This window comes from Odocoileus virginianus, chromosome 4 (genome assembly GCF_023699985.2).
Source record: "Odocoileus virginianus isolate 20LAN1187 ecotype Illinois chromosome 4, Ovbor_1.2, whole genome shotgun sequence".
Lineage (NCBI taxonomy): Eukaryota > Metazoa > Chordata > Mammalia > Artiodactyla > Cervidae > Odocoileus > Odocoileus virginianus.
The window spans coordinates 70,998,433-71,011,202 of NC_069677.1; the positions used below are offsets into that span (position 1 = coordinate 70,998,433).

At 32.8% G+C, this 12,770-nt stretch overlaps 1 protein-coding gene and 1 pseudogene across 5 annotated transcripts in view; both read left to right on the forward strand.

Moving 5' to 3' along the window:
* STAG1 (STAG1 cohesin complex component) overlaps positions 1 to 12,770 on the forward strand; it is a 505,242-nt gene that overhangs the window by 453,938 nt on the left and 38,534 nt on the right. For all 5 annotated transcript variants that reach the window (XM_070466701.1, XM_070466702.1, XM_070466703.1 and 2 more), the window contains one exon: positions 6,346 to 6,426. In XM_070466701.1, the coding sequence (XP_070322802.1) occupies positions 6,346 to 6,426 (81 nt within the window). The remainder of the gene's footprint in view (positions 1 to 6,345; positions 6,427 to 12,770) is intronic.
* On the forward strand, positions 8,042 to 12,264 carry LOC139034804 (small nuclear ribonucleoprotein G pseudogene; annotated as a pseudogene).

Here is a 12,770-nt window from a genome sequence, read left to right on the forward strand (position 1 = left end):
AAAGAATGTTTCAAAAATGAATGAAGAAGATTCACTCTACTTGATTTCAAGACTATAAAAGTGTTAGTGTGACACTGAAGAGAGGATGCTGCTGCTGCTAAGTCGCTTCCGTTGTGTCCAACTCTGCGCGACCCCATAGACATAAATAAATCAAAGGAACAGTATAGAGAATCCAGAGATAGACTCACACATATATGGTCAATTGATTTTTGAAAAAGGTGTCAAAGCAGTTCTTTGGAGAAAGGATGATCTTTTCAAAAGTGGTGCTGAAATGGCTGGATATCCATATGCCAAAAAAAAAAAAAAGAAGAACCTCAGTTCATTTACTTAATTCAAAATAGACCATAGACCTAGAACGTGCAAGCTTCAGTAGCTGTGGTTCCTGGGCTCTGGAGCTCTGGCTCAACAGTTAAGTGCAAGGGCTTAGTTACCCCTCTGCATGTGCAATCTTCCTGAAACAGGGATCAAACTTGTGTTTTCTGCATTGGCAGGCGGATTCTTTACTACTGAGCCATTTTATTGTTTGAATATTTCACTTGAGTTTTTCAGTCTTAAAATTAAAAATTTTATAACACTATAATTTGCTTCCATGTTTGTGCTTTTCTTGCATTTACTCAAAAATATTACTGTAAACTCTACTCTTTGCCACATTGATTCTTACTCATTGTTATACAGTAAAGCTGACTTGTCTTCCTTCCTATGTGAAGAATTTTAACATATGTATAGATTCATGTGGTTACTACCAAAATCAGGATGCAGAACAGTTTCATCATCCCCAAAACTTCATATTATCCCTTCATAGTCATATGTTTGCACCACCGACATACAGCTGCTGGAAATCACTCATCTGTTTTGCATCACTATAGTTTTGTCTTTCTGAGATTTCCAAATAAATGAAATTTTATAGTATAAACCCTGAGCATAATGCCTATGAGATTAATCCAGGGTATTGTGTGAGTCAGTAGTTGGGTTTTTTTACTGCTCATTGTTAGTCCATTGTGTTTATATTTATGTTGGTGAAAAAGTAATTGTGGTTTCAAGCCATAAATTTTAAATCGTTATAGGTAGGCTCAAACAAGTCTTTATTATTCAAAATAGAGACCACTACAGTCAACACATTTTTGCCAATGAGAAATAAATTTGTTTATTCCTGTAGCATAAAAAATCCATGCTTCACGGTTTCAAGAACTCTTGGAAAGCATTTTCTGCCTCCTGCTGGTTGTGGAAGCATTTTCCTTGGAAAATGTTTCAGAGATGCTTGAAGAAGTGGTAGTCCGTTACCTAGAGGTCAGGTGAATATGGAGAATGAGGCAAAACAGCATAGCCCAATTAGTTCAACTTTTGAAGCATTGATTGTGTGACATGTGGTCAGATATTGTCATGGAAAAGAATTGGGCCCATTCTGTTGACCAGTGCCAGTTGCAATTCTTGCAGTTTTCGGTGCATCTCATTGATTGACTGAGCATGCTTCTCAGATGTAATGGTATCGCTGGGATTCAGAGAACTGTAGTGGATCAGACTAGTAGCAGACCACCAAAGAGTGACCATGACCCCCTTTTGGTGCAAATTTGGCTTTGGGAAGTGCTTTGGGGCTTCTTCTTGGTCCAACCAATGAGCTGGCTATTGCCAGTTGTCATATAAAATCCACTTTTCGTCACACATCACAATCCAATAAAGAAATGGTTTATTGTTGTTGCATAAAATAAGAGAAGACAACACTTCAAAGCAACGATTTTTTTAATTTATAGTCAGCTTATAAGGCACCCATTTATGGAGCTTTTTAACCTTTCCAATTTGCTTCAGATGCCAAACGACCATAGAATGGTTGATGTTGAGTTCTTGGGCAACTTCTCATGTAGTTGTAAGAGGATCAGCTTCAGCGATCCTCTGAATTGGTCGTTGTCAACTTCCAATGGCCGGCCACTGCGCTTCTCATCCTCAAGGCTCTTCTCTCCTTTGCAAAACTTCTTGAACCACCACATGCTGTATGTTCATTAGCAGTTCCTCAGCCACATGCGTTGTAGGCGTTGCAAGTTGTCTTTGCTGCTTTACAACACATTTTGAACTCAAATAAAAAAATTGAATTTGCCTTTTGGGTAACATAATTTCCCTAGTCAAAAATAAACAGCAAGTAATGTCTTTAGCAAAAAAACAGAAAGCAATAAATGTGCATTAAAATGGTGTGCAACATAACTACATTTATTTAAGAATATATTCCAGTATCAAATGGCAAAGTTCAGCAGTGCAAAACTGCAGTTACTTTTGCACCAACCTATGTATCACTGTTTTTAGTTGTTCAGTTGAAAATATTTGGGTTGTTTTCAAGTTTTGGCTATCACAATAAAAAGCACTGTAAATATTTGTGTAGTCTTTTATTTGAACATAAATTTTCATTTCTCTAAAGTAAATTCGCAGGAGTGTAATTGCAGGGTCTTATGGTAAGTATATGTTTAACTTTATTAGAAACTGCCAAACCATTTTCCAGAGTAATTGTACCATTCTATATTTCTGCCAGTAATGTATGAAAGTTCCAGTTGTTCTAAATTCTCATCAGCACTTCATATCATCAGCAATTTTTACTCTAGCCATCTGAGTAGATATGTATTGGTGTTTCACTGTGTTTTTTAATGTATGTTTTCTTAATGCTAATGATGTTGAACGTGTTTACATGTACTTATTTGCCAGCCTTATATCCATTTTGATGAAACCATGTTGGTTATTAACTTTTACCTTAAAGGCTCTTTTTATTCATGTTAACCAAGTCTAAATATGATAAATAAAAAAGACCAGTTTGGGATATTAGAAGCAGACTAGTATTAAGTTCAGTTCATTCTTTTGTCATGAACTTGTCCACTAAAAAATATTTGATCATCCTTCCCCTTAAAATGTCTTACAAACAGAAAAAAAGTAAGAGTCTTAATTTATCCCAATGGATTTTCAGAATTTTATTACTTTGCCAGGCAAAGGGGGAACATAGTAGGCTAGCGCCTCAAGAACTGTGCCCCCAGGTTTTCAGGATTTTAAACATGTCCTGTATATGTAGATGATATATATCTACACATGCATATATATTACATAAACATTTTTCCCATTCTTAGTGTAATAATCATTTTTTCCTATTATTAGTCTCTTGTCAGATTTTATTTTCCAGGCAAATTCAGTTTTTTCAAAACTTTAAACTTTCTAATTTTTATGTTGGTTAGGGTAATACTAGCTGCTGTAATAGAGTAATCTTAGTATCTCAGTGGCTTAACACAATAGAAAGTAATTTCTCACTTACATAACCATAAAGCACAGTTACAGGAAGTAGGTGTTACTGTACAGCCAAGTCATTCAGAGACCCATGATCTCCAGGATTGTTGGTATCCTGCTGACAGATAAGGGAGGAAAGGATGAAGAAAGCAGTCCTGCTTCTTAACTAATTTTTGCCCGGAAATGTGCAGTATACATTACTGTGTCCTTTCGGGAACATCATTACCTTGTGCAAAAATAAGGTCAGAAGAGTAGGGTTGGAAGAAATTCTTAGTCATGAGACTAATACTTGGTATTACTCAGTTCATTTCAGTTCAGTTCAGTTGCTCAGTCATGTCTGACTCTTTGCAACCCCATGGACCGCAGAACACCAGGCCTCCCTTGATCACCAACTCCCGGAGTTTACCCAAACTCATGTCCATTGAGTTGGTGATGCCATCCAACCAACTCATCCTCTGTCGTCCCCTTCTCTTTCTGCCTTCAATTTTTCCCAGCATCAGGGTCTTTTCAAATGAGTCAGTTCTTCACATCAGGTGGCCAAAGTATTCGAGTTTCAGCTTCATCATCAGTCCTTTCAGTGAACACTCAGGACTGATCTCCTTTAGGATGGTTGGATCTCCTTGCAGTCCAAGGGACTCTCAAGAGTCTTCTCCAACACCACAGTTCTAAAGCATCAATTCTTCAGCGTTCAGCCTTCTTTATAGTCCAGCTCTCACATTCATACATGACTACTGGAAAAACCATAGCCTTGACTAAATGGACCTTTGTTGGCAAAGGTCTCTGCTTTTTAATATGCTGTCTAGGTTGGTCATAACTTTCCTTCCAAGGAGTAAGTGTCTTTTGATTTCATGGCTGCAGTCACCATATGCAGTGATTTTGGAGCCCAAAAAAATAAAGTCAGCCATTGTTTGCACTGTTTCCCCATCTATTTGGTGTTATTAAAAGATCCTTTCCAGAGTCAGAGCAGTGTTAGTCAAGAAAAGGCAGAAGGACTGTCCTGCTTCTAGGTTAGAATTATCTTGAAGCTTTTTCAGTTTTTAATTGCTTGTCTTTCTTGTTTTACCTGTACTACAAAAAGTTGAAGTTGCTAAATAAAAATGACTTTCAGATTTAGGATAACATTGCTAGTATGGGAGATAAAAATCAATATGATTGATGTAAAGCCTGGAAGAAAGTTCTGAATTTTCTTTTGAAGTGTAATCAACTATATTGTTACATAATTATAACTATGAGAAAGCAAAATATTTCCCAATCAATGAGCTTTTTATTTTAAAATAATACTGTGGAGCTCTTCTGAAGTAACCATATGATGAATACCATTGTATTGAAAATTAAAATGGGGATGCTGTATTGGGAATAGGTATTGAAGTGACCTGTTTCTCTCTTCTAAGAAACTTGTGCACAACTTTGAAATACATTTTGAGTAATTCCTAGTATCTAGGTCATAGAAATGTAGAATGAAAAGAAATGATATTTGTAATGATAGGATAGATATAACCAAAATTAAGCAGATCTTCAACAATACTTTTTTCCATATCTTAATTTCCCATTGATTAATGTTCTTTGTATATCACTTTTCTAGTAATCTAACAATACAGATAGTTTCAAATTCAAGAAAAAGCTTTAAATCACACAAACCACTTCAATACTTTTTTTATAAGGTAGAAATTATCAGAAGGTGTCTCAGGACCAGAAGTGTACCATATTGAGTATCTTCTAAGTGTAGTAAGAGGATTTCTTGAGCATTAATGTTCTTAAGTTGACGGTGTTTCAGTTAAGTCTTGTTTCTGACATTCTGACATAAATCAGGCATTTAATTATCATGTTTAATAAAACCTTGACATCTCATTAGTATTGTATGAAAAGCAGCACCACTCATCCTTCTAATTCTGATGAGTTATTTTCAGAGCTGAGAAGATGCACTAGATCTGAAACCTGAAATTTTTAAAGTAAAACCAATCAAATTTCTACTTCCTGAAGCATTCCACTTAATGATTTCTCTTTTGATTTATCTTATACATATATTCATTCTTATGATTTTTAGTCTATCTAGAGGGGAAAATAATAGAGACACTATAATAATGGAGCATCATGTCTGATAGGCTTTATTGCAGTAGAGATGTATCATGTATTGAAACAAAAATGTTAATAAAAGCCCTATCCAAAATGAAATTTTCTTTTTTATTATGATTCTTAATTCTTATTTTCCTAAATTCTACTGTTTCCCTTGGTGAAATATATGGATAAATATCTTACAGAATAGGGGTTTATTCCTAATAAAAAATGAAAAGGTGCTCATCTCCATTGATTATTAGAAAAATATAAATTAATATGACATTAAGATACTACTCATACATAAAATAAAGTCACCAAATGTAAAACATGTGATGATATCAAATGTAGATAAAAACATGGAGCCACAAGAACTGTCAAAGAATATTAGATATAGCCACTTTGTCAAAAATTTGGTACTGCAATCCTGTTCTCAGAGCAGAGATTCTCAAAATGTGGTCCAGGGAGCCTGGGAGATTTCCAAGGCAGTCTCATAAGGTCAAACTATTTTCATAAAAGAGAAAGATGTCATTTGCTTTCTCACACAAGTGCAAATTGAAGTATTTGGTGTTGTATCAAAGAATATCCACATTTATCTACAAACACTATAATCTGTGACAGTATTTTCTTCATATACTTCAGTCATTAAGTTTTATATATGTTTATGCACATTTCTGTGTGTTATATTTCATATTAAAAACTCTTTAAACACATTAAGTAATCATTAAGTGTAACATTTGGATAAAACAATTTCTTCAATCTCTTCTTAAAAATTTGACTGTGTAAAGTATTCATGACATTGCATTTTTGCTTAGAGCATAGTGTATTCGGGTTCATATTTGTTGAGATACATTATATCTATATTCTTTAGATTGATTGGTTTGTCTTTTTTAACTAAATATTATTTTGTGCATTCTTATTAATTCAACTATTTGCACTTGAAACTTTATTGTAAGATAAAAACTATGATAAATATTGTTCTCTTAATATTGTACAAACGTAAATTATGTCTCATTTGTTTGAATTTTTTATTTGATACAGATAGTCGTACAGGCACTGCAGTGTTCCCATTACTCGATTCTTTGGCAGTTGGTGAAAATTACTGATGGTTCTCCTTCCAAAGTAAGTAAGAGTTTCTGTAGGCAGAAGGATTATTACTAAAGCAAAATAATCTTGCTTAACTCATTATATTATTTTTATTATTATAATTTTAATAAAATATATAATTATTGTTATCAATTCTTGTTTTATCCTAAACATTTATTTATATATATTTTTTTACATCTTTGAAAGATAAAACAGTTTTTCAAGCAATAGCTTCAGAGTTGTATGTGTACATAAAGTTTAAATTCTTTTAAGAAATAACTGTACTTGAAACCACAAGAGCTTTGATAGGTGACATGCTGTAAGAAAGAGAATAATATTGAAAGACAATAGTGTGTAGGTTTCAGTTCTGGCATTATGGCACCTTGGGGCCCAAACTAAACAGCACTTTTGTTTCTGAACATTTTAAATCATTGGATAAAAATTTTTTAAAAATTTTAATTTACCCATGACCATGCAGAACAAAGGGAAAATACAAACCGAAAGTTAAGTGAAACTCAGATCCAAGAAAGTCAAGCAGAGTACTAACACCTACTTACCTTGAGGATATTTTCTAATCTAGACAATTCCCAAAGCCCTCCTGAAGAGGAATGTCTAATAGGTAGCGTGTCCCTTAATAAAGTTGGGATCTAAAGAGAGCTACTCCCAACATAAGGGTAAATTAGAAATAAACTCATACCAGTTCCATTCATGAGGGAATAAATAAGATTTGGATTTAAAATGTTCTATAATGGTAGTATCCCCAAGCACCTAAAAGAATCAAATATAAATCCTTTCTGAAGTAAGTTGCCTCAGAGAGTTTTCCAGAGTTTTAAGAAAAATTAGCTCATATTAAAAAACCAACTTTACTAAAAAGAAGACTAGAAACCATGAAGAGATTCAGACTAAAAATATTTTATACATTGAAATTATCTGACATAAATACAAAATGAATATATTTCAATTGTTTTATGAAATCAAAGGGGCTTGAACATAATGCACAAAGAGCAAACACTTGATAAAGAACCAAATAAAGAGACTATGATGTTTACATATCCTCAGCTTAACAAAACAGAAGCTATTCAACCAGTAACAGTGTTCATAATACATTTCCATATAGAACCAACTGCTTGATACAGAGTATTCCTTTCTTGGAGAAAGAATTTTTTTTCTTTTTGTCTTTTCCATTGAATGATTGGAGGATTTCTTTGCCTTTGGAAGTAATTGGGGATTTTGTTCATTTTTTGTTAGAAGGGGGTTGATATATTTGTAGTCTTCTTGGTTTTTTTCTATTTTATTAAAAGTTTTAGTCTTGAAAAGCAAAAATCAAGGTTAATCTTCTTTTATTGGAAACAAAAACCACTTTAAAACTATATAACATTTTCATGTTTTTTGAAATATTCTTAAAGATTAAAGGAGAGTGTATATATGTAAGTTAAAATTTGAAAGCAAGAGTTTATATGTTATGCATAATTAGTCTATTTGAATTTTTCACTTAATTTGACTTTTTTTTAAAATGCCTACTAGTTCAGTTTATTTTTTTTTTCATTTATTTTTATCAGTTGGAGGCTAATTACTTTACAATATTGTAGTGGTTTTTGTCATACATTGACATGAATCAGCCATGGATTTACATGTGTTCCCCATCCCGCCCCCCGCCTCCTGCCTCCCTCTCCATCCCATCCCTCTGGGTCTTCCCAGTGCACCAGCCCTGAGCACTTGTCTCATGCATCCAACCTGGACTGGTGATCTGTTTCACATCGCCCTAATTCCAAAACCAGACAAAGATGCCACAAAAAAAGGAAAACTACAGGCCAGTATCACTGATGAACATAGACGCAAAAATCCTTAACAAAATTCTAGCAAACAGAATCCAACAACATATTAAAAAGATCATACATATCATGACCAAGTGGACTTTATCCCAGGAATGCAAGGATTCTTTAATATCCACAAATCAATCAGTGTAATACACCACTTAGCAAATTGAAAGATAAAAACCATATGATTATCTCAATAGATGCAGAAAAAGCCTTTGACAAAATTCAACATCCATTTATGATAAAAACTCTCCAGAAAGCAGGAATAGAAGGAACATACCTCAACATAATAAAAGCTATATATGACAAAGCCACAGCAAACATTATCCTCAGTGGTGAATAATTGAAAGCATTTCCCCTGCGTTTGGAGGCTTCTTTGAGCTCGCAGAGTAGACATCATGAGCAAAGCACACCCTCCCGAGTTGAAGAAATTTATGGACAAGAAGTTATCATTGAAATTAAATGGTGGCAGGCATGTCCAAGGAATATTGCGGGGATTTGATCCCTTTATGAATCTTGTGATAGATGAATGTGTGGAGATGGCAACTAGTGGGCAACAGAACAATATTGGAATGGTGGTAATACGAGGAAATAGTATCATCATGCTAGAAGCCTTGTAACAAATATGAACAACATCTTTGTTCATCAGAGAAATCAACTGCTTCCGTGTGTCCCCTTCTCCACATTTTACTACCAGAAAAATTGGGTTGTGTACATTTTCTTATTTGAACTTTTTTGTTAAATAAACTTTTGTATGGCCAAAAAAAAAAAAAAAGAAAGCATTTCCCCTAAAGGGTGCCTACTCTCACCACTACTCTTCAACATAGTTTTGGAAGTTTTGGCCACAGCAGTCAGAGCAGGAACAGAAATAAAAGGAATCCAGATAGGAAAAGAAGAAGTGAAACTCTCACTGTTTGCAGATGACATCATCCTCTACATAGAAAACCCTAAAGACTCTACCAGAAAATTACTAGAGCTAATCAATGAATGTAGTAGAGTTACAGGATATAAAATTAACACACAGAAATCCTTTGCATTCATATACACTAAAAATGAGAAAACAGAAAGAGAAATTAAGGAAACAATACCATTCACCATTGCAACAAAAAGAATAAAATACTTAGGAGTATATCTACCTAAAGAAACAAAAGACCTATACATAGAAAACTATAAAACACTGATGAAAGAAATCAAAGAGGACACAAATAGATGGGGAAATATAACGTGTTCCTGGATTATCTGACTTTTATAATCTATTTTTCCACTGAGATCATTTTGATTGAGTTATTTTTATTTTAACTGAATGTTGATAACTGCATTTTAGTAAATTTGGAATATATGCTAGCCTAAAACTTTAGCATAATTAGTGCTTATTTACTTCATTTAATTTAAATTTTGTCCCTTTACAATTAAATTCCATAATTAGAGTAAGAATCTATTGTTGGACCTCTTTCTTTGAATATTTTGTTTTTTAACCCCAGCCAGAGATCAAACCCATGCCCCTCTGCATTGGAAGCACAGAATTTTAACCACTGGACCACCAGGGAAGTCCAGAATATTTTGTTTTTTTAAATCCTGTTGCAGCAGAGCTATTTTGAGATTCTTTGCTTTTCTGTTTAACTTTCATCTGATATATTCTCCTAATGAAAATAGCTTCCTTTTTGTCTTTAGTCATTATACTGATTTAGTTTTTGTCATTGCCACAATGGCAATGCAGATTTTGTAGCCAACACTGGTTTTCTTTATTCCAGAAACAGTGCCCTAGCATCTTTTAGATGCTTTAGTGTTCATTGATTTCCATTTTGATTTTGTGTGCATTTATATCACATGTGAAATTCTCCTTGCTTAGCTGTATCTCAGGAAGTTTCTTCTCACTTTGAAGTTGTTGGTAATTTTTGGAAACCAAAGTATATTTAGTAATCATGTATTGGTTGTGTCTGTAGTTTAAAAGTGATTCGCTCAAAGTGATAACCTTGTAAAACATGAATCTTTAGGATACACACAAACTTGAAAAATTAATCTTCCGTTGCTAATATTTTTTATTTTAAATAGTTATTTTAATGATTCTTATTTATAATAATTACAAGATCAGGAATTGTCAAACTTTCTAATTCACCATATGATATAGGATATCTTTGAAAATATATGAATCACATACATAAGCTTTGTATACATGAATCTATATTAGTAACATCCCACTTGATAACATATCAAATTCCTAAGTATAGACTCAGCCACATCATAAAGTAATGAAAATAACCTTAAGTCAAGTCACTTAAATAATTTTAAAATAAATAATTTATATCAAAGCATTTTATCAGTTGTAAAGGGCTTTCCATATTCTAGTAACAGCTGAAAAATCACTTATCTGTGTCTCAGGTTACTTTGTTATGAAGTTTATAGTTGTGTGTCGCCAATCTTTTTTAGCTCTAGAATTCTACAACCTACGCTAAAGTTAAAAACTGCTATACTAAAGATGTTTGGATAAATATACAAGAATGTTAACAGTGATTACCGCTGGGGAGTAGAAATTCTTTGGGGGCAGGCATAAGGAGAGAAATTTACTTTTCCATTTATACCTTTTGATACTTTTTGAGGGATTGTTTTTGTTGTTGATATTTAAAGTAAATATTAATGTCTTAAAAATTAATTTTTAAAAACTACTACTATGGAAATTTTTTGATTCTCCATCTTCTAATCTTAAGTTTTGGTTTATCACAAATAACTCACTGAGTTGTTGGACTTAGATGAATACTAAAAAAGTACATAGTATGTTCTGTGTCTTACTTGCTGTTACAGCATTCTTCTGTTGTTTATAAATATAATATTAAAGCTATAAAGGAATTTGAAAATAATTTGATGAAACCTATAAGGGGACATTGTTATTTTTACTTTGTTTATATTTTACATGTTATTAATCATTTTAATATAAATGTTCTAATTTAATTAAATCTGCTTAATAATCTTGTAGAGTGGATATTATAATCCCATTTTTACAGAAAAGGAACCTAATACTTAACAAAAATTGAGAGTTGTCTAAAATCACACTTACAGTACAAGTCTCTTTGAATTTCAACATACTGTCTTTCTGTTACTACTCCTTAAAATTTTGTATTATTAAGCTTTTAATACAACTACTTTTTATGGAGTTTTGTTGTAGTCGGTTTATTTAAAAACAAATTTTCTAAGGACACATTGGTTGATTCCACACTGAACAATATCAGTTGTCAGTTGTATATTGAAAAAGTATGACACATGGCAGTTTTCTGTGGTCATTCTGTATCCTTCAAGGTATTTAAATGAGAAGTTACCATGATTTTTAAATGGCTCAGTTTGTAATGTCAGTGGCTTAGCTAAAGTATTTGGAAAACTTTGCTAATGATGCACCTGAAATTCTCTGTCCATTTTTTCCCTTTTAATTTGTTTCCTGAAATTTAAACATAATACAGCAAACCCTTTGGGTCTATATATTTAACATTTGTAAAATTGATTTTGTAGAGGTAACATGAAAGTCTTACTACATGAATTAATTTTGGTTTTTTTATTGTTGAATAACTTAATATAGAATGAGCCATTTATTTAGTGAGGAACTGGCCGCCTGACTGCTGTTTTTCTCTGCTCATTTTTGTTATATTTGTAGAAATTCATTTAAACCTCTGAAAAGGTCACTCATATTTCTAATTAACAAATTATGCATGTTTGGTTTTGGTGTAAAAATACAAGGTAGAATGGTTTTCATAAATTTGAGCTTTCTTACTTATGTGTTCATTATAAAAACTATATACATAAAATGAAATTTCCAAATCTTACTACCTGTTAATATTTTGATGTATTTTCTTTCAGTACTTTTTCTTACATACTTTTCAGTCTTATTAAGATTATGATGTATTTATAATTTTTGTCTCTTCAATTAACATATTCTTCATGTATTGAATGTTTATAGATAATATTTTAACATTTGCATGATAGTACATAGTGTAGCTTATTTATTTTACTGCTTTCTTGGATATTTAGATTGTTTACACATTTTAAGTAATAAAATTAATTCTGTGATGGACATTCTGGTGCAAAAGCTTGTTCTGTGTTTTGCATTTTTTCATCTTACATTCTTGGAAATGGAATTGCTTGGTCAAAGATTGTACATACTTTTAAGGCTTAATTTCACATTGCCAAATTGCTCTTTAGAAAGTACTTTCTAAAATTTACTTTTCTTCTTTCTGTTGTCATGAACACTGTCATTTGAGGGATTATGAATGGTAGTTATATTTGAAGTTTAAATTCAAATTATAACTTTAACAGTGAACAGTATTCTATAACATGAAGTTATATGAGAAGATTGTGTCAAAAACAGGATTAGATCTTTATTTGAAGTGGAAGTCCACTGGGTTTCACCAATGGGTATTTCCTCTGTTCCCCTAATTTCCAGAGTTGAAGCTCTTTGGCAATCTCACAGGTCATGCTCAGTATACTTTGCTCCGGTGCCCCCTAGTGCTGGTCCTGTAGAAGCAGCCTTCAGTTTCTCTTCTCTGTAGCAGAAAACACACTTCTTCCTTCAGCTCCTTC